Raw genomic sequence first — 27,540 nt, 5'->3', positions numbered from 1 at the left:
TCCGAGCTGCCTCGCATCAATGCATGACCCACAAAAGAGCATTTAGGCTCATTTTTGACCAAATGGGAGTTCTGTCATGTCGTCCACTTTGACCCGCTTTTTAAATCCCTTACAACGATCTGACATCTTAACTTGGCCTCCTCAAGATCTACTTCCAAAAACCTTGAACATTAATGTTTAGCATCAAGTGTGTGAATTTGAGATATTAATATTGAATGGGGGCTCGGTAAAGTCCTTAAAATCCTTGTTGATTCCAAAAACATGCATGGCAGGCTGATTGAACACTCCAAATTGTCCCTGGGTGTAAGTGTGAGCATGGATGGTTCTTCATCTCTGTGTGCCCTGCGATTGACTGGCAACCGGTTCAGGGTGTCCCCTGCATACTGCCCGAAGACAGCTGGGATAGGTCCAGCACCTCCTGCGACCCTTGTGAGGATGAAGCGGATAAGAAAATGGATGGATGGATTGATGTAGTTCACCTCAACCATTGATAATATTGTCCATGAAGAGTTACTCACCTCATATATTTTGCAATAGCAAATCATGTCATCATAATTTCATGAATGAATTACATTTATTTTCCTTGTTTCTGGACAGTTCAAGTCAATTTGAGTTGCTTCGCAACACAAAAAGTGGTGTGTAATCCTTAAACGATTTCTACACATTTTATTCGGGTACGAGTCTCAATTCAGTGATATCCTCTACATTGATTTTGATGTTTTTTTTGGGGGGTGGGGGGGAGTCTATTCAACACCTACACAGTGTAATCTATAATTGCAGGTTTTGGACGGGTGTGATGCTGGTTCACTGATTATAGCAACCGTGTATGTCTGATGTTGCTCGCCGTGGTCAAAGGATTACCCCCTTGGGGTGCGAATACTCAATGGTAGTGATGGGTCCATGAGGCCTCATGAGGCGTGTCGACACACTGACATACTGTGTTGATACTGTGCTGATACTGTGTCACTGACCACTGCCACCTGCTGGACCTTCAAGATCCCTGCAGCCAACCCACTTAACAGACTGAACTGACTGATAAATTGTTTTGTATATTGAACATATAAAATATACAATTCGGTAATAAATTGGCAAAAGGTGAAGGTAAGATATAAAAAAAGGAAAAGAAAATAGTCATCATCACAAATATGTGTTCAAAGGAGTAGAAAGAAGTAAAAAAAACCCTAGAGTCCTACCCCTTCTTATATATGAATTGATCATTTTTCAAAATAGAAAAGAAAGTCTACATATCAACAAATGCTTTTACCCTTATGTATGCTGTACTTATACATTTTTACAACTTTAGGTTTGTATATACAGTACATACTCTTTAGAGCACAAGTATATGTCGATTTTCTCATATTCATACTGGATGCCGCATTTCATTAATATATTAAATAATCTCATCAATGTATTTCTGCTGTATTGCTATATTTCATGAGTGTATCGAATTTATCAGCTTAATTCTGATTTGTGTAGTTGTCTTGTACTACTCTCGAATTCATTTTATATCTCAGCAAGAGAGTTCCTCATTTTACTGGTCCGTTTCAGAATCATTCCACAGATTTACACCTATTACAGATACACTCCTTTGTGTGATGTTCGTTCGTGTTTTGGATTTTTTTGTATAGATTAGTACCCCTTAAATTATGACAACTTTCTCGAATTTTAAAAAGCTTCTGGATCTTTTGGCAAAGTGTGTGCTTTGTACATTAATTGGGCGATTTTGAAGTCAATCAGGTCATGAGATTTCATTGTTTAATTTGATAAACAGTGGATTTGTGGGTTCCGTCCATTTGGAGCCAGTGATTGTTCCGATTGCTTTGTATTGTAGTTTTAAAACAGTGTTTTACTGGCATTTCCCCATATTCCCACACAATAGGTCAAATATGGAAGTAATAAAAGTATAAGGTGTACAAGGATCTCTTATTCAGCACATCCTTAGTTTTTGGGAGGATCCCTATGGTTTGGGATATTTTTCGTTTATTATCTATGCCAGCATGGTTTTGCATCTACAACTGTTCCAAGACATTTTCATAAGGTCATTCATCAATTTGATGATGAAGTGTATACAATATCATTCACATCCATTTTGCAACATTCAATGTGTTCAAATAATGTGAAGATCATTTGAATGAGGATGCTTGTGGGCTTTTATTTCACAAATTTTTATTGAGAAAAATAAGATGCTCCAATGTTTTAAACTTCAGCCTGTTGCGTCTTTTACAAGCGATTTCTCCTGCTGTGGAGAACACACGCTCACAGGGGACGGATGAGGCTGGCGTACAAAGGAATTCCTTTGCGAGGTGGGAGAGGTTTGGGAAAGAAGTGTGTTGGTCCTTCCAGTACAGCTGCTTCCTGGAACCTTGATTGTCAAACATGGAGTGGAGAGTCAACCAATAATAATTACCGATTGTCAATTAAATCATCAACATAGCAACCGTGAAAAGATGAGTGAACGTTTGTATACCTGGCGTAATACTGGGTGTATCGCGAACTTCATTCTCCTGCTTGGCCCGATAATGCCTCAGCATGGTGGAGGTGCTTCTGTTGGTGTATGACAATTCGACTTGGCAAATTCGACATTTCACCTGTAATGAAATGTGAAAAAGAAGTAACTAAGAGTTACCTTGAAATGTATTCGGATTAGAATGGTACAACACATGTCAATAATCTGAGAGGCTCTCGGCGACAGAAGGCAATTTGAATAAATAAATAATACCTTATTCTCCAGGACATCAAAATGGTCCCACACGGCGGATGATTTGCGTCTCTGCTCCATAATCGGCAAGGAAGGCAAGGCACGAACACGAAGTCTGCACTGACACGAACTTCGACAAGCGAGCGGGAGTGAGGTCTGGCTTGTTTCGGCAAGTGGCATTGTGTCGCCAAACCCACTTCCTTATAAACACTGTGCGGCGGGCTTTTGCTGCGTCAACGCCCTCTGCACTGAGTCGACGCCCCCTGGACTAAGTGGCGCAGCCTGTACTGTGCCAAGCAGCCGATGCGGTCTAAACTGCACCGGTGCAGTTCACGTGTCAATTAGCAGCCTGGACTGTGTCAACGCAGCCAATGTGTCAATTAGCAGCCTGGACTGTGTCAACCCAGTCGATGTGTCAATTAGCAGCCTGGACTGTGTCAACGCAGCCGGTGTGTCAATTAGAAGCCTGGACTGTGTCAATGCAGTTCACGTGTCAATCACGTGACGTAATGAAGCAGCACATGCATCGACACGTGCTTTGCTCTGTGAGCCCGGCGCATGTGTCAATGCATCGGTGTCGCTGGACCCATCACTACTCAATGGCATTGAAAATCAGACACAAACTTGCTCTGTGCCCTTTGCTTTCATACATGAGTTTACAACCATTTCAATTTTGTTGTTACTTTACAAGACGAGCCCTCCTGATTCCAATTTCGGTCTCTCGACGCAATGACGGAGGAATTGTCAGGAAAATCCGACTTTTCAGCCAGCTGCTGCCATTTTGATGTCAATTTTATTGCTTTAAATGCATTTTCAGGCCGAGCTGAGCACGTTTTTTGACTTTGAATGTGTCTTCATAGGAATGAGTTGTGTGATCAAATTAATGGTGATTTAAGCTTCTGGGGGTGTCATCCTGAACAAAATACATGTAGAAGTGTGTGCATAAGTCCTTTGGTTTAGGCGTGACACTCCATTTGTTTTTATTGCTTTAAATGCATTTTCAGGCCGAGCTGAGCACGTTTTTTGACTTTGAATGTATCTTCATAGGAATGAGTTGTCTGATCAAATTAATGTTTATTTAGGCTCCAGCGAGTCATCCTGAACAAAATACATGTTGAAGTGTGTGCATAAGTCCTTTGGTTTAGGCGTGACACTCAATTTTTTGTTATTGCTTTAAATGCATTTTCAGGCCGAGTTGAGCACGTTTTTTGAGTTTGAATGTATCTTCATAGGAATGAGTTGTGTGGTCAAATTAATGCTCATTTAGGCTTCAGAAGGTCAACCTGAACTAAAGACATTTTAAAACGTGTGCATACGTCCTTTGGTTTAGGCGTGACACTCAATTTGAGTTTTTATTGCTTTAAATGCATTTTCAGGCCGAGTTGAGCACTTACTGACTTTGAAAGTATCTTCATGGGAATGAGTTGTGTGGTCAAATTAATGGTCATTTAGGCTTCAAGAGGTCAACTTGAACTAAATACATGTTGAAATGTGTGAATGAGTCCTTTTGGTTTAGGTGTGACACTCAATTTGAATTTTTATTGCATTAAATGCATTTTCAGGCCGAGCTGAGCACTTACTGACTTTGAAAGTATCTTCATGGGAATGAGTTGTGTGGTCAAATTAATGGTCATTTAGGCTTCAGGAGGTCAACCTAAACTAAATACATGTTGAAATGTGTGCATAAGTCCTTTGGTTTAGGCGTGACACTCATTTTGAGTTTTTATTGCTTTAAATGCATTTTCAGGCCGAGTTGAGCACGTTTTCTGAGTTTCAATGTATCTTCATAGGAATGAGTTGTGTGATCAAATTAATGGTGATTTAGGCTTCAGGGGGTCAACCTGCACTAAATACATGTTGAAATGTGTGCATAAGTCCTTTGGTTTAGGCGTGACACTCATTTTGAGTTTTTATTGCTTTAAATGCATTTTCAGGCCGAGTTGAGCACGTTTTCTGAGTTTCAATGTATCTTCATAGGAATGAGTTGTGTAGTCAAATTAATGGTCATTTAGGCTTCAGGAGGTCAACCTGAACTAAATACATGTTGAAATGTGTGCATAAGTCCTTTGGTTTAGGCGTGACACTCATTTTGAGTTTTTATTGCTTTAAATGCACTTTCATGCCGAGTTGAGCACATTTTTTTGACTTTGAATGTATCTTCATAGGAATGAGTTGTGTAGTCAAATTAATGCTCATTTAGGCTTCAGGAGGTCAACCTGAACTAAATACATGTTGAAATGTGTGCATAAGTCCTTCAGTTTAGGCGTGACACTCAATTTGATTTTTTATTGCTTTAAATGCACTTTCAGGCCGAGTTGAGCACGTTTTTGGAGTTTGAATGTATCTTCATAGGAATGAGTTGTGTGGTCAAATTAATGGTCATTTAGGCTTCAGGATGTCAACCTGAACTAAATATGTTGAAGTGTGTGCATAAGTCATTTGGTTTAGGTGTGACACTCAATTTGAATTTTTATTTCTTTTTTTTTTTTTTTGCATCGACACGCCTCAAAATCCGTCTGATGTGAGCGTTTTTACAAAATCTTGGCTCTTTTGACTTTTTGGGGGCGCTATTTGGACGGAAAAATTTGACAATGAATTGACAACATTTGCTGCTCAGAGCTGATGCCACGTTGTGTCACTCTTGTGCTTTCTGAAATGCGAGAGCCCTATTTGTCCATGCACGGCCAGCACTTTACGATAGCCTCTGCTGGTGAGAGTTGGCCATTGCAGCCTTTCATCTGATTTCCTATGACCTTCTAAAAATAATAAGATAAACTGTGCATTGTGTGAACATGAGCTGCACTTGAAACTAAACCCAAACACAAGGAAAAGCAAAAGACAAAAATCTAAACGCACCAATTCCAAAGATAAATGAATACCACGCCACCATCACACCTTTTCATGATGATGATGATGATTATTATTAATATCACTGCATAGGCAAGGCTCAAAATCCGCCTCATGTGAGCGTTTTTAAAAAAAAGATGTTCTTAATCTTGCTACTTTGGACTGTTTTTTGGGGGATATTGGGACAGAGAAACTTTATTATGTATTGACAGTGTTTGCTCTTCATCTCTTTTTCAACCTGGTGGACGCCCTCTCTGGCCGAGCATGCCCTGATTTGTAGTCAGACGCCTTATGCATTGTGCGACGAACTCCACGAAATCAAACCCCTATCTTTTTGTTCTCCTGTGTCGGGGAATATTCTGCTCCCAAATAAAGTTGCACACCTGCGAGTCTTTATCTCATCTGCCACTTGCAGCATAAAAGCCCGCCTGAGCATGTTTTCTGAGTTTGAATATTTCTTCATTGGAATGAGTTGTATGATCAAATTAATGTTCATTAAGGTTTCAGAATGTCAACCTGAACTAAATACTCTTTAGTTCAGGTTGACATGAGGCGTGTCGACACAATAACACACTTGGTTGATACTGTGCTGATACTGTGTCACTGACCACTGCCACTTGCTGGACCTGCAGCCAACCCACTTGACAGACTGAACTGACTGATTTGATGAAGTGTATACAATGCAATACCTCACTCTACCCACAATAGCCACAAGCGCCATTGTTTATGTTGTTGTTTATATTGTCTATACTGTTCAGATTACATGTCTTTTTTATACAGTGTAGCGGCTATCCTTTCTTAGCTGTGTGTGTTTAATGCACAGCAAGTTTGCATGCATATATGCACTGAGCATTGAGAGGAATAAATTTAATCTATGTCGCATGTCATACATAAAGCATATTTGACAATAAAGATGACATTGACCCTTGACAATATCATTCACATCCATGCATTCATATTGTATCATTCAATGTGTTTCAATAATTTGAAAATCATGTGAATGAGGATGCTTGTGGGCTTTGTCTTCACAAATTTTGATGTCGAAAAATAAGATGCTCCAGTGTTTTAAATTTCGTTTCATTGTCTGTTGCGTTTAATGCATGCTCTTTCCCCTGTTGTGGAGAACACACACACACAATGGAATAAGACATGTCAAAAATCCGAGAGGCACTTGGTGAGACAAGGAGATTTTAATAAATACCTTATTTTCCAAAAGGAGATCAAAATGGCTCTACACGGCGGACAATTTGTGTTTGTCCGGAAGCTGCTCCATAATATGCACATACTGTAGGAACGTCACCCGAATGAAGCGCGTCTCAGCAGTCGATAGTCTGCTGCTCTCTGCTATGCGCGCGTGAGCGCAAGCACGTACTCGCAGCGCCGACCCAACCCACGCCACATATGAAGCTTTGAACTACGACAACAGCTAAGCTAGCCTAGCCGATGTAATGATGGTCAGTGTTGAACCAACTGCTGCGAAAGTCTCTCGCTGGTCATGTGTAGGCATCATTGCTGGTGACTACACTCGGTTCGAGGCACAAGACTGGAGACGTTTCTTATTTTTCTGTATGGTCGCTACCACTGAGTCGCTGAACACCCGACGTGTCTCAGTGCACCGTCACTGCCAGAAGCGAACTACAGGGAAGCTCCACCCCCTTTATTTATATACACCCCATAACACTCCACACAAAATAGTACTAAACATTAAGTAATAATGCCAGTGGCATATATCATCACTCAACACCCCCACTCGGTGGTGCCACATACACTCACATTGCATTTGTTACCGAACATATAGGGTCTAAACGTTTACTTACTTTTACTTGTAGCAGATTTAGTAAACACGTCTGCTACCATAACATCAGTTGGACAATACATCAAAACAATTCATCCAATCCAATCCATCCAATTTCCGAACCGCTTGATCGTCACTAGGATCGCGGGGGGTGCTGAAGCCTATTCCAGCCGTCTTCGGGCAGTAGGCGGGGGACACCCTGAATTAGTTGCCAGCCAATCGCAGGGCACACAGAGACGAACAACCATCCACGCCCACACTTACACCTAGGGACAATTTAGAGCGTCCAATCAGCCTGCCATGCATGTTTTTGGAATGTGGGAGGAAACCGGAGCACCCGGAGAAAACCCACGCAGGCCTGGGGAGAACATGCAAACTCCACACAGGGAGGCCGGAGCTGGAATCGAACCTCTGCACTGTGAAGCCGACGTGCTAACCACTGGACTACCGGGCCGCCTCAAAACAATTCTTTTCAGCAAAACATTGGGCCTGATGAAATGGTATTTAATGTCCACATGCTTCTTTGGCGAAGCGCACTGGGTTCTTCGCAAGGCGTATCGTTCCTTGATTGTCCTAGAATATCTTCGTGGATTGTTCAAATCCTGGATGGAAGTCTTTCAAAACATGTGTAAGATATAGTGCTTCCTGAATAGTAGCCGCCAGTGCCACATATTCAGCCTCACAACTTGAAAGTGCAACTGTTGTTTCTTTGTCTTCCTTGAGACAATAGCAACCCCTTGTGACAGGCTCTTACAGTCTAAAGCAATAGCCTGTGGTGCTGTTTCTGTCCTCTTTATCGTTTGCCCAGTCGGCATTAGAGTAAGCTACCAACTCTAATTGTGTGTCACTCTTTTTGTAACATAGTACCTGGTTGTCAGAGATTTTCTCGGACAAAGTTAAAGAAACGACTCGGCACACAGGAAAATTGTCTTCAATATCGGCGGGAGCGGACCTCTGAGAGCGAACGACGGTTGTTGCTCCGCGATCACACTCAAAGTCCCGTCTCCGCGAGTTCCACATTTTATTGTAACATATGCAAAATACAAGAAAAACACTGCCCCCAATATTTGCATGCCGCACCCCCGGTCGGGCCCCTCAGTAGTGATTGGTTACCTGTTTTTCAACCTCGAACCACCAGTACATTGGAGCCTTTTCTGGCTGGTCTACATCGAATTAGCATGTTGTAGACTTTGCGGATGGTCAATGTCGTCTGGGCGCGACGAGTGTTCTCAACTCGTCTTTTGTTGCTCAACCGCTGTTCCCGAATTATTCATTCCCCTTTTGTGACCGAGTTTCGCCTTCTCCCCTGTGGTCGCCCACCTGTATTGACGTGCTAATCGTGGACTTCAACAGCCCTCCGGCCAGGTGGCCGGCGCCTTTGTGTGTAGGCATTTGGGGGTGCTGGATATGCACCCAAACGCTTCGATGTGTTTAAATAAATGAAACTTTAAACATGATACATTTTTGCTCATAGATTCTTCTAACACTGGTTCTTAATTCCTTTTAAGTACCTGTACACATATTTTAATGCTTTCAAGTGCTTTTCTCTTGGATCAGACATATACTGAGATAGTCTACTCACAATTCAGCTCATATCAGGCCTAGTGCAGGTCATGATGTATATGAGGCTGCCCAGCATTGCTCTGTATTTCCTCTGATCGGTTTTGTCCCCTTCTGGAGCCAGGTCACATTTGATTTCACTTGGAGTGGCTCTTGCTTTGCATTCAGACATGCCAAACTTTTCCAATATTTTCTCAATATATCTGGATTGGTTTAATGTGATTAAACCCACATTTTGCTTGAAATCAATCCCAATGAAATGAGTGAGGCATCCGAGATCTTTCATTCTAAACTTACTCTTGAGTTTCTCTTTGATCTCGCATAAACACTTCTCATTGCTGGCAGCCACAATGATATCATCGACCCACATTAACAAAAGTACTTTTTCATTGTCAGACATTTTGGTGTAGATACAGTGGTCTGCTTGACTCTGTACAAACTCGTTCCCAAGTAAAAACTCATGAAGCATCATATTCCAATTTCTCCCAGACTGTTTGAGGCCATATATGGATTTGTTTAACTTACACACAAGTTGTACACCATCCTTCTGTTTCACAAAAAAACCTTCAGGTTGATCCATATATAGTTCGCAGTAATAGGTGCATGTAAGTATGCTGCCTTCACGTCCATTTGGTTTAAAAGCGAGTCATACTGTGCAGCAAACTGCATCAGTAGTAAGGGTGTGGAAAATAATCGATATTAATCAATACATCGATGCGCACGTGCGCGATGCGAGTGCATCGGCTCATTCACTGGGTACGACGCGATTGACGGGTGAAATCGAGATTCATCGCGATGCATTGGTGGGTATCGGTAAAATCCGATTCAAGCGCCGTTTTATTCATGTTAAATGTCATCTATCTGCCCTTTCCTAGGCGCAATGAATGCGCCATCATTGTTTTGCGTTTTGTGTTGAATACGGACGGTAGCCGTGCGTCACATACAATCCAGTACACAACTGGCGAAACACTATGGAAGTTCGCGCAAGCAGCAGCGAGGAAACTATTGTATTTAATGCTTCCGCAACATTCAGATCTTATGTTTGGAAATACTACGGCTTTGAAAAGAAAGACGGAAAGATTTATAAAAGCTCCGTAATTTGCAAAGAATGTCGCACTACGAAGCCATACAACGGCAGCACCACAAATATGCAGACCACTTAAAACGTTGGCACCACATCACCAACAAGTTTCCCGCCACGACCCCCGCCTCCCCGTCCAGTTTCTCGTTGGACACCGGAGAAACTCTTGGCAAACCAGGTCAGGATCAGAAAAAAATCTCCTCTTATTTTGGGGGTCCCCTTGCAGCTCACTGTGACCGCGCATAAACTATATATGGATGACATTTCATTTTGACACTCAGTGAGAGTGGTCTGTGTACGCTACAATACACACAGCAGCTTTGAGGGTGTGACTGCCCCATTGTTTCAATTGTATTTTTTTCTGTCCTATGGAGATGGATATTTCATATAAGACACTCAGTGAGTAGTCTGTTTGTGTTTACACTACAGCAACAGCTGTGAGTCTCAGGTGCCAAATTGTTTACATTTTCTTTGCACAAAACCCAATTGTGAAAGGGCTTATATAAGTTGTTTTACGCGTTCTACTGTTTATAAGGAATAAAGTGGTCTACATTTTGCAATACCATACTGAATTCCATCTTTTTTAAAACTTTTTTCTTTGCGTATTTGCATCATGTTTAATTGCACAATATCACAACAAATTGCACTGTATTGTATCGGATCGCATTGATTTGAACTAAATGTGTATCGTGTCGTATCACATCGTGAAGACGGTGAAACGTATCGCATCGTGTCGCCAGAAAATTCCATGTATCGTTTAAGTATTGCATCGCTGGTAGTGCATCGAGATGTGTATCGAATCGTCCTCAGTGCTGAGATTCACATCCCTAATCAGTAGTCGCAGTGATGTCAGATTACCGGTCGGCGAAAATGTCTCAGAATAGTCAAGTCCTTCTCTCTGACTGTACCCTTTGGCTACATATCTCCCTTTATACGCTTCATTGCCTTTGTCATCCTCCTTTAAAGCATACACCCACCTTCCCCCCACTGTCTGTCTACCCTCCGGTAATGGTACAAGGGTGAAAGTGTCGTTTTCTTTAAAAGAAGTCATCTAATCTATGATAGCCTTTCTTCACTCTTCTGACTTTGGTGATGCCATTGCCTCGTAGAATGTTTGTTTCAATCCCACTGTTGTTCTATAGCAGTAATCAATTGTGATCTCATTGCCTTTTACTACACATTCATAATCCTCTAAATATTTTGATGTCTTCCTTTCTCTACCAGAAGTACGAGGAGTCTCAGTACCATTGGTTGGGTCCGTGTCGCAGTCAGGTTTAAGTTCTGGTTCTGTGTCATAATCTTTTCCTACATATTCTTTCTGTGACTGACTTGCTTTAGGCATAGTTACCCACTCTAGATAGTGGTCCTCCAGTTGAGTCTTCTCAGTCTGCGTCTCACTCTCAGTCACGGTCTTTGTGATGAAGTGGACCTGTCTGTGTTTCTGAACCTTGTTTTTCTCTGGAAAATAGATCAAATAAGCAGGTGAATGACGGTCAAAACCAACAAAAATCCCCTTTTTGCCCTTTGGATCTAGCTTTTTCCTGTTTTGCTCATAGATCATGCATTCTGAACCAAACTTTTTCATTTTTGACAAATCTGGACTTTTTCCTGTGAAAAGGTTGATGTTTGTTCTTGTTCTGGATTTTTATTTTATTTTTTATTTTATTACTGATACACACGTTACTGTGTATCAGTAATAGGTGTTAATCTGTTGAATAAGCTTGAAACGGACCTGAAAATGAGTAAATCATTGGAGGAGTTCAAAAACAAATTCAAAAGATTAGTAGAAAAAAACTACATGCATCAGAATTAAGAAGATAAATTTGATATACCGTATTTTCACGACTATTCGACGCATCGTACTAATGGCCGCAGTCTCATTAATGCGTGACATTTCTGTATTTTACACATACACAGGACGCATCGTACGAATAGCCGCAGTTTTACAGTGGTAAAACATACGCCAGCTTAAACATACGGCATGCATGCGCGCACTCTAACACGTTAGCTTGAAGCATACGGTAGCATGCCAAGACATACAGATAAGATAAAAACACGTTTTTAAAAAGGCAACGAAACCAGAACTGAGTTCGGGTGTATTTTATTTAGCCATCGTACAATGTTCTCACGTTTTTCGATCAATCATCACCCAGAAATCCATCAAAGTCCTCATCCTCTGTACCAGAAGCAGAGGACTGCACATCTCAGTTGTCATTGAATGCATCACATGCTAGTGTGAGTTGCTACGCATTGGCGAGCGGAAAGAAGGAGTAGCAACAGCAAAGTCAACATTTCTCTCGTGTGAAGCTTTCCCACATTTGAAAGTAAAGAACAGAGCGAAACATGGTGGCAGCGCGTGTGTGTGTGTAGAAAGAATTGAACAATTGTGCAAGTACCGTAATCCATCAAAAACGCCGCGTTCCCTCTCGTTGTTGCGTATTGTGGCGTAACTCGCCAAGCGCTGCCTCTCACTCTTTGTAAAGTTGTGTTTGCCACCGATCATCCATTGTTCCCATGCCGTTTGCAACTTTACTTTGAACGCCCGGTTGATGCCAATGTCCAGCGGTTGGAGTTCTTTAGTCAAGCCTCCGGGAATAACGGCAAGCTCAGAGTTCATTTGCTTGACTTGTTTTTTCACCGCTGCTGTGAGATGGGCACGCATGCCAAAAGCATAACCGGTGGCTTTAAGTTTGAACTGAGCTTCGTAGGCGTGTCTTTTTGTGGAATTTATTTTCAGGGGTTCTTAGAAACCAAAACCGGAGTTGTTTTGCAACAATGCACATTGCCACACTCTATACAAGTGTTGGTACTGGCTTGAGGCGTCCACTTACACGCCCACCCCTCACCATTGGCGGACTAGCTTGCCAGTCCTCTCTCTCCCTCTCTCTCTCTCTCTCTCTCTCTCTCTCTCTCTCTCTCCGTCTCCATATATGTATATATACACGCCCACCCTTCCCTGATTGGCCGACTTCTTTCCCGCATGCCTGGCCACAGTCACTTCCGCCTTTTCTCTATATAAACAGCGTGTCGGCTGTCAGTCAGATTTTGGAACTCAGCGCATATAAAGGACACTCCGCACCATAAGGCGTCCTGTCCATTTTGGAGAAAATTTAAGACTTTTAATGGCGCCTTATAGTCGTGAAAATACGGTACTTATAAAATATAGTATTACAACTGTTTGTTCTTGTTTTGGATTTTGATCAACTTATCAATTGTATTCAATAAATGCTAATTATAATGAATATGAGAAAATTGAAATAAAAAAGGAGAAAGAATAATTATATATACAAACCGAAATGTGTATAAATAAAAAAGTATAGTATACATAAGGGTAAAAGTATTTGATGATATGTAGATTTTTCTTCTTCTTTGCTGCTTTTAATTGAACGGTGTTTGTTTTTTTCTTCTTTCTACCAACCATCTTGCTGCTGTAGACTGTAAATTTCCCCGGTGTGGGACAAATAAAGGATATCTTAATTGTTTTGAAAAATGATCAATTCAAATTCCTACATAATAAGGGGTAGGACTAGATAAGTTATTTACTTCTTCCTACTCTTTTGAGCATACAACTGTGATGATGTGTGTTTTTTTCTTTTACTTACTTTTTCATTTTCCTTTCATAATTTTTGTTTGCCTTTTTTAAATCTGTTATTGTGTGTACTGTGTCCTTCGACAGCTCTTTGGTCTTGGCAATAGTGCAGTTTATTTGCAAATTAGAGGGAAAATAAGTATTTGGTCAATACCAAAAGTTCATCTCAATACTTTGTTATGTACCCTTTGTTGGTACTGGAGTGGCCTAGCCAGTCTCCAGATCTCAACCCCATAGAAAATCTGTGGAGGGAGTTGAAAGTCTGTGTTGCCCAACGACAGCCCCAAAACATCACTGCTCTGGAGATCTACATGGAGGAATGGGCCAAAATACCAGCAACAGTGTGTGAAAAGCTTGTGAAGAGTTGCAGAAAATGGTTGTCTTCCGTTATTGCCAACAAAGGGGACATAACAGCCCATGTTGACAATTGCAGGCCTCTCTAATCTTTTCAAGTCGGAGAACTTGCATAATTGGTGGTTCACTAAATACTTATTTGCCCCACTGTATTTAAACAGGGTACTCATATGCCCAGTATGAACAGAGAATGCGTTACAGTCAGTATTAGAAAGTACATGTCGCTTTCGCAAGAAAATAGGCACAGTTCATAGAGTGAACTACTATGTTTTTATTTTCTTGTATTCAAGCAGAGTGTTAATGTTTGAACCATGCAATGTGCTGCAATGACAATAATAAAAAAGCTACAGGCCAGAGTGTCCACATGCTCGACGAGACCATCGCATCAACACTGCCGGTCTTCTCAGGTCAGACACTGTAATTTGGGCACCACAGCCCTGAGTTCCGGTTTCAACGAACCCATTGAGTTGGAACCAAACCTATTGCTAAGACTGAAAAACAGAAACCAATTCCCCTCTCCAGTCTCTATGACCCTGCGGTTGACACCTCCATGTCTGAACCCATCCTACCTGACCACTGCATTGTGGGAATGCTGTGGTGAGAGAGTGAGAGGTGATCGTTGATGCACATGAGGGGATACAGATTCCAGGCGACTGTCCCATAGGAAATCTCCAAATGCCGACTGCGTTCCACCCAAAGGTTCTGCAGTGGGCGTATGCACCCAAACCCAAACTCGCTTGCCATCCAGGGAACAACAGGACCCACCCTCTCATAGTGCAGCAATTTGGGTGGCCAGACCTAAGAAAAGACATTTCGGACTTCATTAGGGCCTGCTCAACCTATGCTTGTGGTGAAGCATTTCGTCAGCCTGCTTCAGCCACTACCAGTCCCGACTAGCCCATGGTTTCATATATCCCTCAATTTCATAACTGGTCTTCCCACATCTCAGGGGGGAAAAAACGGCCATTCTCACCGCGATAGACTGGTTCTCTAAGCTCGCTCACTTAGTGGCTACACCAAGCTCCCATCATTGCTTGAAACCGATCAGTGGCTCATCAAGCATGTCTTCCGTCTTCATGGCATTTCTGTCGACTTGGTCTCCAATTGTGGTCCACAATTCGTGTCTGAGGTCTGAACATTTTTGTAGAGCCTTGGGTGCAACTGCGAGCTTATTGTCCGGAAACCATCCCCAGACCAATGGACAGACTGAGAGGGCAAATGTTGGATTTATTATTTTTTAGTAATCATACATTCGCATATTATTCGATCGTCAATTTATGCTTGCAAAGAAGAATGCTTCTGCCTGTCATGATAGTTTGATTTTGCTTGCAAAGAAGAACGCTTATGCTTGCAATCATTAGTTGGTTTTGCCTGCAATGAAGAACGCTTATGCTTTCAATAAAGATATATCCTTTATTATTTACTCACATCTATAATCATTGTATATTCTTCATTATATGATCACTTTTGCTTGCTGTACTGTGTGAAAGGTTAGGGTCGCAACCACCTTTCCGAGGACGTGGTTGGGAAGAGATAACTGTTAAGACTAAACAGTGAGCAAGGGTGAACAGTGAATGGAGACATCAACACCAGCTGCAACGTGATGTTTATGTGACATTTGCACACATGTACGTAAATTGCACTCACATACACACACATAGTCAAACAAGTTCAGTGTGTGTTCAACAGCCCCCACCCTTTAGGTTGGACACACCTATGTAGTAGCTTTCCCAATAAATGAGGAGGTGAAGGGGGAGATCGTTAGGGTTACGTGCCGAGAACTGAAACCGAACGCTTCTCCTCGTTCCCTCCTGGTACCAGAATCGAGTCTCCTGTCTCCTCCTTTTGGTTATTCCTGAGTGTCAAATTGGACCAACCTGACAGCAAACCAGGACCTGAAAGTGACTCTCCATGGTGTCTGTATGCAGCAACCAATGTTGTGGGCCGTCTATCTACCATGGGTGGAATATGCCAACAACACCCTTGTCTCTTCAGCCACGTCGGTCACCCTTTATGTTCGTTTACAACTGTCAACGCCTCAATTCCCATTTTAGGACGGTCAAGTGGAATTCCCGTTGGTGCAACACCATCTGAGGCGGGCCCAGAGAGTATGAAAGGAGGCCAGAGCGTCCCTATCATATACAGCCACCTGCAACTGCCAGATAGCTGACAGAAGAGGACACCCAGCACCAATGTTATTGACCCGGTAAGAAGGTATGGCTGTACACCCGGGATCTGCATCTGGCAGGTTTAGCACAAATTACAACCAGGTTTTATTGGATCATTCAAGGCAGAGGCAGTTTTGTATCCCGGGTCCATGAAATTCTGCCTTCCGCCAAACCTCAAGGTCCATTCTGCGTTCCACATGTCTCTGCTAAAGCCAGTGGATTAAAGTCCTTTGGCTCCCAACCTTTTTCGAGCAGTAGGTGGGGTACACCCTGAACCAGTTGCCAGCTAACCGCAGATTTTATAAAACATGTTATTTTTCATTCAATACAGTTAACCAAGAACTGCATGTCCTCTCCGTGACTGCTGGGCTTTATCTAAGCACTCCGGTTTCCTCTTACATTCTCCCCCTAAAAAAAGCATGTATTTTCGGTTGATTGAACATTCTAAATTGTTCCTCGGTGTGACTGTGAATGTTTGCTTGTCTATTTTTGCCCTAAGATTGGCTGGCAACCACTTCAGGGTGTACCCCACCTGCTGGGCAGACTACTGGAATAGGCTCCCGCATGCCCATGACCCCCTGTGGATCTGATAATGAATAGATTCTAATGTAAGGTAGTTATATATTGGATTTTTATCAAATGATATATGGACACACCCATCATCACCAGCATGAGAGCAAAATTGAAGACTGCACATGTAACAAGATCTTTAGAATCTGATTTTCCTGTACTTACCTGTTTCAGTCAAATCGCTCTGGAGGAGGGGAAAATCCATCTATGTGCATTGACTCAACAAAGGCCAAAGCACTCTGCATGGAGGTAAGACAGTAGCCTTCCTCCCCAATTAAAAAGCTGCAACAAAGAAGAAAATGTAGATAATGAAGAATAAATAAAGGCACAGCACATGTATGATATACATCTTAATCCTTTTCTGTAGCGCTTAGCTGGCAATGTTGTCCATGTAGCACAGGGGTGCCCATTACATCGATTGCGATCGAGCGGTAGATCGTTTACTCGTCCCAAGTCGATCATGACGGGTGTAGAGGAGAAAAAAAACAAACAACCATTCGTGTGTCTTTGTGCATGTGAGTAATGTATTTTTGTGTTAATGTACACTGCACCCTCATCATCCTATCAGTTTCATTTTCACAAAAAATATGAAAAAAAGCTAATAAAATTAAGCAGGTAAATCTTTAACCTACAGGGGCGCGTGACCTACGTCACTGGAAGTTGTTAGTGCTCAGCAGTCTGCAATTGCAGCTTGTGATCAGAGCTGTTGCGCGATATCTTTTATCGTTATCATTATTCTCATTCCCAAGTCGAGTTTGTTTCGTGTACAATTCAACAAGGGCATGGGCAAAGAAGAGGAATCTAGAGGGCCGAGGGAAGCACTTTAAAATGGTATGTGTGATCTACGATAGTTAACAGGCTGCAAAAGTGAATCGCATGCCTCCGTGTCAGGCTGATGCTCATTCTGGCTTGCGTGTGTTTGTGCGTGCGCGGTAACGGGTCGATCTCGGGGGTTGGTTGATCGAAAAGTAGATCTTCGGTCCAAAAAGTTTAGGCACCGCTGATGTAGCTCAACTCAACTCAACTGTATTTATAGAGCACTTGAAAACAACACTGCATTATACAAAGTGCTGTACATGGAGCAAAATCACATATACATAAACAAACAATCAAATAATAAATTAATAACAAAGATAGTAGAAAGCACAAAAAACGGTAAAATTACATGTCAAGTCTCATGATGAGTCAAAGAATAAAATGACTTTTGAGATGAGTTTTAAAGATAGGCAGCGACGGGTCTTGCCGAACGTTCAGTGTGAGGTCAATCCAAAGAGAGGAACCAGAAACAGAATAGGCTCGATCTTCTTTGAGCCTCTGCTTCGTTCTTGGTACCTCTAATAATGACCTGAGGCATCTTGGATTGGATTGGATAAACTTTATTGTCAAATGTACTGCATGTGTAACATACAGCACAGATGAAATTTCTTCCCTCTCAACATAAAACAAGAGGAACCGCTGCGGGTGTCCGTGCCGCTATTAAAAGAAAAGTTGCATCTTACAGGTGTATAGGGGTGGAGGAGAGGTATGGCGTAGTAGGGACATTTAAAGACTTGAAAACAAATAATAGGATCTTAAAAAGAACTCTAAAATGTATAGGGAGCCAGTGAAGGGATACCACGGTAGGAGTTATGTGCTCCCTCTTGCGAGTACAAGTCAAGAGGTGAGCAGCAACTTTCTGGACCAACTGGAGACGCTTAACGAAGGACTGGCTGACCCCAAAGTGAAGTGCATTCCAGTCATCCATGTGAGAAAGGCATGAATTACTTTTTCAAAGTGCTCATGAGAAAGGAGAGGTTTTACTTAAACAAGCTGCCTCAGATGAAAGAAGATGGATTTAGCAACGGCACCGATTTGCTGGTCCGCTTTAAAATCGTTGTCCAGTTTATGACCCAAGTTTGAGACTGTTGGATGAAGACAGGAGCGTCAAACTCATTTTTGTCGCGGGCTACATTGTAGTTACAGTTTCCTTTGGAGGGGCATTATGAATTTTTGTAAGCCATATACAGTAAATTTTCAATCCCCTCCACATATTACATACACAGCGCACAACAAATTGATAAATAACTAGCTTTAAAATCAGAAGTCAAGAATAATGACTGTTATTGTGGATCACATATGACATTTTGAAATTTTGGTTCAGACTTTAACAAGCCTCGTGGAACTTGACATGCTTGATTTGTTTCGCGGGCCACATAAAACGATGTGGAGGGGCCAGATTTGGCCCCCGGGCCTTGAGTTTGACACTTGGCTTCACATTAGGAGCCAGAGGGGCCAAGTCTACAGGATGGGATGTACAAGGGCCATTGGGACCAAACACCATCACCTCTGTCTTCTTTTCATTGAAATTCAAGATATTTAGTGCCATCTAGGTCTTGATTTCCTCTAGGCAGGACAAAAGTGGCTTCAATGGGAAAGCGTCTTTTTTGCTCAGTGGGAATAGATCTGACTTCTCATCCGCATAGCAGTGGAAGGAAATACCATGCTTCCATGCTTGAACCCAATGAGAGCAGATATAGTAAGAACAGCAGAGGTCCCAGAATTTAGCTGAGTTCAATGAACGTTTTGGGCGAATGTGAAGTGAACATAGTGTATTTCTACCCGATGAATGTTTTTGCTAAAACACTCATTTTGGCGCCTGTGTATGGCTTTCTGATGACAGTTCATTTCGTTTTCAAAGGTGAGAGGTTTTGCTACTCTTTAAGATAAACAAGCCTTCATATATTGGGAGTTCAACACCCTATTTTGTAACTCAATACAACACTCGCATGGCTGTATGCAGCATCAAAATGTAAATTATGACGACAGTTTGGAGGGGAAACAATGTGCCTGTGGTGATTACCTCACTCAAGGAAGCTGTATCTGTGACTGTGTTAGTCCTTGGAAGACATTTGACAAGCTTTTTCCCCTACTTAATCTCAAGGAGGCAAGGGTTTTATTCAACAATAAAATCACAAAAATGGGCCAATTTAATGTTGGACTGCAGCTAGTGAATATTTTGGTATTCAAGTATCAAACTGAAAACTATCAAAGTATCGTGTATTCAGGTAAAGGTTATAATCTAGCGTGACCCTCCTCCAGGCCTGGCTCCAGAGGGGTAACCCGGTGACAAGCGTTGAGACAAGGGAAAATTCGATATTTTTCTTCTTCAATTGTGGTGTATGAGCTTTGCATTGTCTGGTCTGATCTGTGTGCCATGAATGACCCTGCCACGGGCAAAAATCCCTGGACAATTTAGCCCCTTGGGACACACAAACCCTTTCATCATGGTAAGGTAAGGGGTCACAGAGGGAAATCCTGGACAAAGAGTTTCAAAACAGCTCAGGAGCATCATGTTTCCACTGACCATCCTTGGAAGGTTAGGACCGCAGAATTGGAGTCCACCTTTGGTAAATTCAGTTGATTGGGCATGTTTGGGAAAGGCACACACACACACCTGTCTATCTAAGGCCACACACATGACAGTCCATATTTATTTCATTTATTTTAAACACAGTAAAATTAATTACAAGACTACAGAATAACCTTGTTTCAAATTGACTCACCCTTCATGAATGAACTCCTCCAAAGCAGCACATTCAGAGACTATCTGAGGACACTGACAGCGTAGTACCACAAAGGACAGAATAGGTAAGAGGTCGTCGGCACCACTGTTGAACAATAAACAAAAATATTCAGTCAGTCCACACAGGGAAAAACATGGCCATTTCTAGGAGCTGAGTGAGGAATAAAAAAAGCACATATTTGAATGGGCAAATGGTCAAACTGATCTAAATTTCTATCCAGAGAAAATCAACGACATCCCGCGTTCTCCCAAGAGTCAAATATTATACCGGTCAAATTTTAACGAGAAATTGCTTGACAGTATGTGTATATTTTTTATGCTGATTTAAAAAATGTCTTTACTTTTTTCTTGCACGGCAGGTTTTTGAGATGCTTTGATGTTTTTTGTTTTTTAATTTCACGAATAAAAGCTTGCCCAAGATGGATTTCACCATGTTATAATTTATAGCTTTGATGTGTGTAGAGAGAGAGAGAGAGAGAGAGAGAGAGAGAGAGAGAGAGAGAGAGAGAGAGAGAGAGAGAGAGAGAGAGAGAGAGAGAGAGAGAGAGAGAGAGAGAGAGAGAGAGAGAGAGAGAGAGAGAGAGAGAGAGAGAGAGAGAGAGAGAGAGAGAGAGAGAGAGAGAGAGAGAGAGAGAGAGAGAGAGAGAGAGAGAGAGAGAGAGAGAGAGAGAGAGAGAGAGAGAGAGAGAGAGAGAGAGAGAGATACATGAGCGGCTGGATAGCTCAGCGGGTAAGGCATCGTTTTGGCATACGGGAGACGGGGTTTCGAATCCCGCTTGGGGTAAAAAAAAAAAAAAATGAGCACATAACACCATCCAGTGTGGGTCCTTGGGCAAGGCCCTTCCCGCTAATGCCTACACCTCATACAATGATTAAAGACAATAAAACAAATGACATGCCGGCTCAGACGTCGCCCGGCCAAACAAGGTGGCTCTGTTCGAATGCGACTACTCAAGCAACCCTAGTCAGAGGGGATACATGCAGAGAATGTGGGCGAAATGGTCACCCACAGTCACGGTTGACCACGAAACAATGAGTAGCTCAGTGTTACAACATCCACATACGGCAATTGCTGTCATAACTTGAGATTGATGAGGTACAACGCAGGTTCCATGGTGAAGGGGCCCAGGCTGCCAGATCAGAGGAGGAGGTCATACCAGAGATTGGGAGGCAAGCCCCAATGAATGCAGATGATGAGATTGGGAGGCAATGAATGAAATGTTGAGCAAGGCAGCGACTGACCTGAAAGCTAAGATCATGGCGAGAATGAAAGCTGGGCAACCTAGAAACAGATTACAACGGCTATGTGAAGTACCACCTGAAAGTCTCATGGAAAGTGTGAATGCAGCACTGAGGGCGATCCCGACCGTAACAATCACGGAAACCAATGAGCTGATATCAGTGATCCTAGAGATGCTTGGCGACAACCATGGGAGCCATGAGATACGTTACCCACCACCGACATGGTCAAGGGGGCTCGGAAAGATGTGAGTCAATTGATGGAGGCCTAGAGAGGTGTGATGAAAAGGCCGATACCCGAGAGGTACATCCAGATGACCATGAAGCACTCGAAAACTGCCAAACAAAGGCTCCAAGCCTTGTCCAGCCGCCTAAAGCGGTACACGAAAGAGAATGAGGCCAGACGAATAAACAGGCTGTTCGCAACACAAAAAGCGAAAGTGTACGCTCAGTGGCAGGGTCCTAGCAACAGGGCTGACCCACCAAGACTGGAAACTGAAAGGTACTGGAAAGGCATATGGGAGAAGGAGGTTGCACATAACAGCAGTGCACAATGGCTGGTGACCCTGAGAGGCAGGATGGCTAACCGAAGGGCGAACAATCCTGATCATGAAGGATCCCTCAAAGGGTGCAGTCCCATCCAACTATCAGCCAATAACCTGTCTCTCCACAACATGTAAGCTCATGTCAGGCATCATTGCGGCTAATTATAAGTGGACACATGGAGCAATACATGAGCGAAGCACAGAAGAGCATTGGTAGAGATACCAGAGGAGCCAAACATTAGCTCCTGGTTGACAGAACATTCGCACAAGACTGCAGGTCCCGACATACCGGTGCACCACCTGGATTGATTACAATAGATCACTGAATGCTTGGAGTTGTATAAGGTGAACAGGACCCTAAGAGCCTTCGTTGAGAACTCGATGAGGATGTGGAAAACCACACTTGAAGCCAATGGCAAGCCACTTACCCAAGTGTCCATCAAATGTGGCAAATACCAAGGTGATGCACTCTCCCCACCCACTGCTGTTCTGCATCGGACTGAACCCCCTAAGCCAAGTAATCACCAAGACAGGCTATGGATACCACCTCAGAAATGGAGCTACGATCAGTCACCTCCTCTACATGGATGACATAAAGCTGTATGCTAAGAGCGAAAGGGACATAGACTCGCTGATCCACACAACCAGGATCTACAGCAGCGACATCGGGATGTCATTCGGGCTTGAGAAATGTAGTCGGATGGTGACTAAGAGAGGAAAGGTAGTCTGCACTGAAGAGGTCTCACTCCCTGAAGGAACAACAGCTGACATTGAGGACAGCTACAAGTACCTCAGTATACCACAAGCCGATGGCAACCTCGAACTGGCAACAAGGAAAGCAGCTACGGTCAAATACCTCCAGCGAGTGAGGCAAGTCCTAAGAAGCCAGCTCAATGGCAAGAATAAGACCCGGGCAATAAACAGCTATGCTATGCCAGTGATCAAGTACCATGCAGGAATAATAAGGTGGGCAAAGGAAGCCCCTACACGGGATGTACCACCGGCCCATAACTGAAGTGGCTGATCTCAAGAAGTTCTATCAGTGGCTAGAGAGGGCTGGCCTGAAGGACAGCACAGAGACACTCATCCTGGCTACTCAGCAGCAGTCCCTGAGCACCAGAGCCATTGAGGCCCAGATATACCACACCAGACAAGACCCAAGGTGTTGGTTGTGCAAAGAGGCACCTGAGACGATCCAACACATAACTGCAGGGTGTAAGATGCTGGCAGGGAAAGCCATAACCAGGTGTCAGGCATAGTCTACCGAAACATCTGTGCGGAGTATGGCCTGGAAACCCCAAGGTCAAAATGGGAAACACCTCCAAAGGTGGTGGAGAATGACCGAGCGAAGATCCTGTGGGACTTCCATATCCAGACTGACAAGGTGGAAATGGTGAACCAACAAGATATCGTGATCATAGATAAAGGGCAAAGGAAAGCCGTTGTAGTGGATGTAGTGGTCCCAAGTGATGGAAAAATCAGAAAGAAGGAACATGAGAAACTCGAGAAATACCAAGGGCTCAGAGAGGAGCTGGAGAGAGCCTGGAAGGTAAAGGTGACAGTCGTGCCTGTGGTGGTCGGAGCACTCGGGGCAGTGACCCTCAAACTAGATGAGTGATTGCAACAGATGCCGGGAACAACATCGGACATCTCAGTCCAGAAAAGCGCAGTGCTGGGAACAGCAAGGATACTGCGCAGGACCCTCAAGCTTCCTGGCCTCTGGTAGAGGACCCGAGCTGAATGGAGGACGGACACCACCCGATGGGTGAGACGAGGATTTTATATATACATATATATATACGCCACTCTTGAGGACTTGCACACCGCAAGAACCAAGACAAGGGCAGGGAAAATCCTACAGCACCCCCCCCCCCCCCCACACACACACACACCCTGCCCACCACCTTTTCCAGCTACTCCCCTCAGGCAAGCGCGACCGATCCATGCACACCAAATCCATCAGACACTTAAACAGCTTCTTCCCTCTAGCCATTAACTCCCTTAAACAGTAATGCAAATCTACCTGTATAGTTGCTCCTTGCAATTTCTCACAACCCTGTGGAACCGCATGGCCACAATAATCATTGGAGCTCCAGCTCTGTACTTACTTAAACCATTATCACTGATATATATTAGACAGCACCAGACACTTTAAAGCGCTCAAGGACATCTGTACAGTTGCACACTTAAAATTTTTATATAAATACTGCTACTGGTCACTTTAAAATGGTGCAATGATTTTCTGCACCAACTGCACAACTGTTACAGGATTGTATTCTACCACTGATCACGTTAGCTCTGCTTGATACTTTGCACATTGTCTCACAGCTGTCACTGGGTGGTACAACACACTCAGTACCCTTACATTACGGAATGTCTTTCCATGCATATTTGTTGTCATAGCCTTGTTTATGATGATTCTAGTGTAGCCTGTACTGCCGGAGACAATTCCTTGTGTGTTCTACATACTTGGCCAATAAAGATGGGTCTGAACCTGATTCTGATTCTGATTGTGTTCACTTAAAGAAGCGTGCCCATGACCCTCGTGAGGATAAGTGGATTAGAAAATGAATGGATGGATAGATGTCATCAGAAGCTCAAAGAAATGGCATGCTTTAATTTAAAGGTGCGGTTTTACTCACATGGCAGCTGTTTTAGGTGCAGAATTCAACTCATCAAGGCATCTGTATTCTTCAGCACATGAACAGATCAAGCGTAATGTCCTCACTATAACATAACAGAAACAAAAACTAAATACATTTGTGGCTGAGAATGGAAACCGAGCTTCACAAAATTAGAAAGTATTGCCCAAATCAAAAACAATGCATCACGACCAACATCTTGCGGTGAATTGAAAAAAAATTTAAGATAGCAAATATAACCTTATTCATGTGCTCCCATTGTGTATATGAGTCTAAAAGCTAATATCCTATTTTTCGCCTTCTTTCATGTCATCGGAGCGGAAAGATGTGTGCTGTCGGGCAGAAGTTCCCCCTCAATGCCCTCGACTATCCAATTACAAAGTAATAGCGTTTGTTATTGAATGAATTTAAACATCTTTTTAATACAAAAATACCTTACAGTACTCAGCGTACGTTAGGATTTGGAGTCCTTTTGCTCCATATACATCGTTTAAAATCATGGTTGATTTAATTAATTTTTTATGATTATTGTGAATTTTAAGGTATTAAATTAATGAATGTAGTATGAGTGGGAATGGTAATAATAGTAGTACTCAGAGAATGTTTAGAGATCAGCCATCTCGTTACCTGTGCGTCCCGCGTCCGAGACGCATAATTTTCCCACGGGACGCACAGTTCGAAACAATGTGCGTTGTTGGGACGCAAGGAAATTTCTCAGTCAAAACAAACAAACAAACAAAAAAACTACGGCAAGCCTGAGGATTTCACAGTAAGTGTTGGGGGGGACACAACAGATGACGTTATGTGCGCATGCGGGTTGTTATTTTAGTCCGCAAACTGAGGAATCGCGCGGATGATAGTATTAGATGATGGCGAAAAAAACTCACCAAGGTCTACTCATTACGATATTCAAGAAATGGGAATGCCTGTCTGATTTTTCGTATGAATCGTCCAAAGGGCGTATCACTAAACTCACCTGTGACGTACAGTATGCACAGAACGCGAGAGCGAAATACGACGCGAGGCACGATTACGAGGCAAATTGGTCATTAGATTTGTAGGCTAATCGCTGTGAAAAATATTATGAAACAGTATTGGTTATTCTACAATTTACTGGTTGTAGCATGGTAACTTTATGAATAAAACATTCGTCACAAGGTGTAGTAATGATAATGTTAACTGTTGGTAGAACTAATGATGACGTGTGTTAAATTATTTTGTCAAATTGATCGTAGATTACACATGCATCGTCTTGGGAAGAGGATGTCAAGCCACATCAATACTTACCTGTATTAATGATTACCAGTCAATTAATCTTTGCAGTGTGAGATTGGAAAAAATACTTTGATGATGCCACATGAGTACACCAGTTTTTGATCCATTTATTTTTTGGAATTAACCTGGAGTACACAGCTGCGGATATAATGTTCATTGTTAATGCATTGTTTTCAAACATTGACCCTTGAAACATTATACTTTTGAGTTTCAGAATTCTTGACTATCAATATCAGTCAAAATAGAAAAATGGGTTCCCATGATGAACGGTTACGGAACCCAACATTTGTTATCGTGGTTTCCCATTGGGTAATCCAACGGAACGGAAAAACGGTTCCCATGAATTTCCGAAATCCTCAGGCCTGCTCCTGAATTATTTTAATTTTTGCAGCATTTGTGTATCATTGTATGTAACGTATATGTTGTTGTTATTATCATATGCAATTGAATAAGTAGACCCTTTCAGAATTCGAAATTTGGGCCTCTCTCAATCCATAATGGCACTCATACTTTTCTGATCAGCGAGTCCCTGGGACTCGCTGCCGGTAAACTGTAAAATTATCACTGAGAGATTACCGCTTTTTCTGCAGTCAGTGATTGACTTCTATGCAAAGTCATTTCTCAACTTGTGTTCCATGCCATGTCATGCCTGTTGAGTGTTGATTTACTTCATATTAAGAAACTACTGCACTAAAACATTTATTCATAAATGTATACCATATGATTTTATTTTTTTTCTCAGTATAAATAACACGTACCCTGACTGTTCTACTCTTTGAATAAAAACACTTCATTCAAGCATTAGGGAGTGCAAAGGGTTATGATGGAGGGGTGTTGCAAATCATGAAGACCTGCCAAGTGGTATGATAGCATTGTTTTATACATGTCCTCGGCTAGGCCTCAGTTTCAAAATCAGTCCTCGGTCCTTGACTTTGGCCTCGGAGGCAAGTCCTTGGTCCTTGGCCTTGGCCTCGGCCTCGGAAAATTTCTCAAGTCCTTGGCCTTGGCCCGGAAAATTTTCCAAGTCCTTGGCCTTGGCCTCGGAGTCAAGTCCTTGGCCTTGGCCTCGGGTTGCCGGTCCATGGACCCAACACTGGTGCACAGTGGTAAACCAGCTTTTTTTTTTCCAGATTCCAATGCGAGTCAAAAAGGAGCAGACCTTGGCTCGGTCACAAACGGGCCGGGGCCAATACCAGTCCGCGAACCGGTAGCTGGGGATAGATGCATCCCAACAGTACCCTTTCTGACGAGCTATTCAGAGAATAGCACACCCTGTGAGAGTGGGATTGATTATCTCAACTGAACTCAATTGTATTTATAGAGCACTTTAAAACAACCACCACTGTATACAAAGTGCTGTACATGGAGCAAATATCATATGTACAACAACAAATAAAACAATAAATTAATAACAAAGACAGTAGAAAGCACAAAAACAGTAAAACTAAGATCAACACTGAGTCATGCTTAGACAAAAGCTAAAGATTACAAATGAGTTTTGAGATGAGTTTTAAGGATGGGCAGCAAGGGGGCTTGCCGAATGTTCAGTGGGAGAGCATTCCAAAGAGAGGGACCAGCAACGGAAAAGCCTCTGTCTTTTCGGATTATGAGAGGT

General features: G+C 42.7%; 1 protein-coding gene and 2 long non-coding RNA genes across 5 annotated transcripts in view; 1 reads left to right on the top strand and 2 right to left on the bottom strand.

Moving 5' to 3' along the window:
* Nucleotides 1-5,267: 5,267 nt before the first annotated feature.
* On the bottom strand, nt 5,268-6,170 carry LOC127597774 (uncharacterized). The gene is made up of 2 exons (XR_007961737.1): nt 5,390-6,170; nt 5,268-5,336 (listed from the first exon to the last, which is right to left on the bottom strand). It is a non-coding gene; the product is annotated as an uncharacterized LOC127597774 (long non-coding RNA).
* An 8,007-nt stretch (nt 6,171-14,177) lies between these two features.
* Nucleotides 14,178-27,540, bottom strand: part of vps9d1 (VPS9 domain containing 1) — a 59,585-nt gene continuing 46,222 nt past the window's right edge. For 2 of the 3 annotated variants that reach the window (XM_052060869.1, XM_052060870.1), the window contains 4 exons: nt 24,651-24,735; nt 20,205-20,309; nt 16,828-16,944; nt 14,178-14,722 (listed from right to left, as the gene is read on the bottom strand). In XM_052060869.1, coding sequence (XP_051916829.1) covers nt 16,833-16,944; nt 20,205-20,309; nt 24,651-24,735 — 302 coding nt within the window. In that variant the 3' untranslated portion in view covers nt 14,178-14,722; nt 16,828-16,832. The other variant, XM_052060871.1, reaches the window with a different exon arrangement.
* LOC127597799 (uncharacterized) lies at nt 25,109-27,023 on the top strand. The gene is made up of 2 exons (XR_007961761.1): nt 25,109-26,847; nt 26,951-27,023. It is a non-coding gene; the product is annotated as an uncharacterized LOC127597799 (long non-coding RNA).

This window comes from Hippocampus zosterae, chromosome 3 (genome assembly GCF_025434085.1).
Source record: "Hippocampus zosterae strain Florida chromosome 3, ASM2543408v3, whole genome shotgun sequence".
NCBI lineage: Eukaryota > Metazoa > Chordata > Actinopteri > Syngnathiformes > Syngnathidae > Hippocampus > Hippocampus zosterae.
Note: the sequence above shows the minus strand (reverse complement) of the source record. Positions and strands in the feature narration are given on the sequence as shown.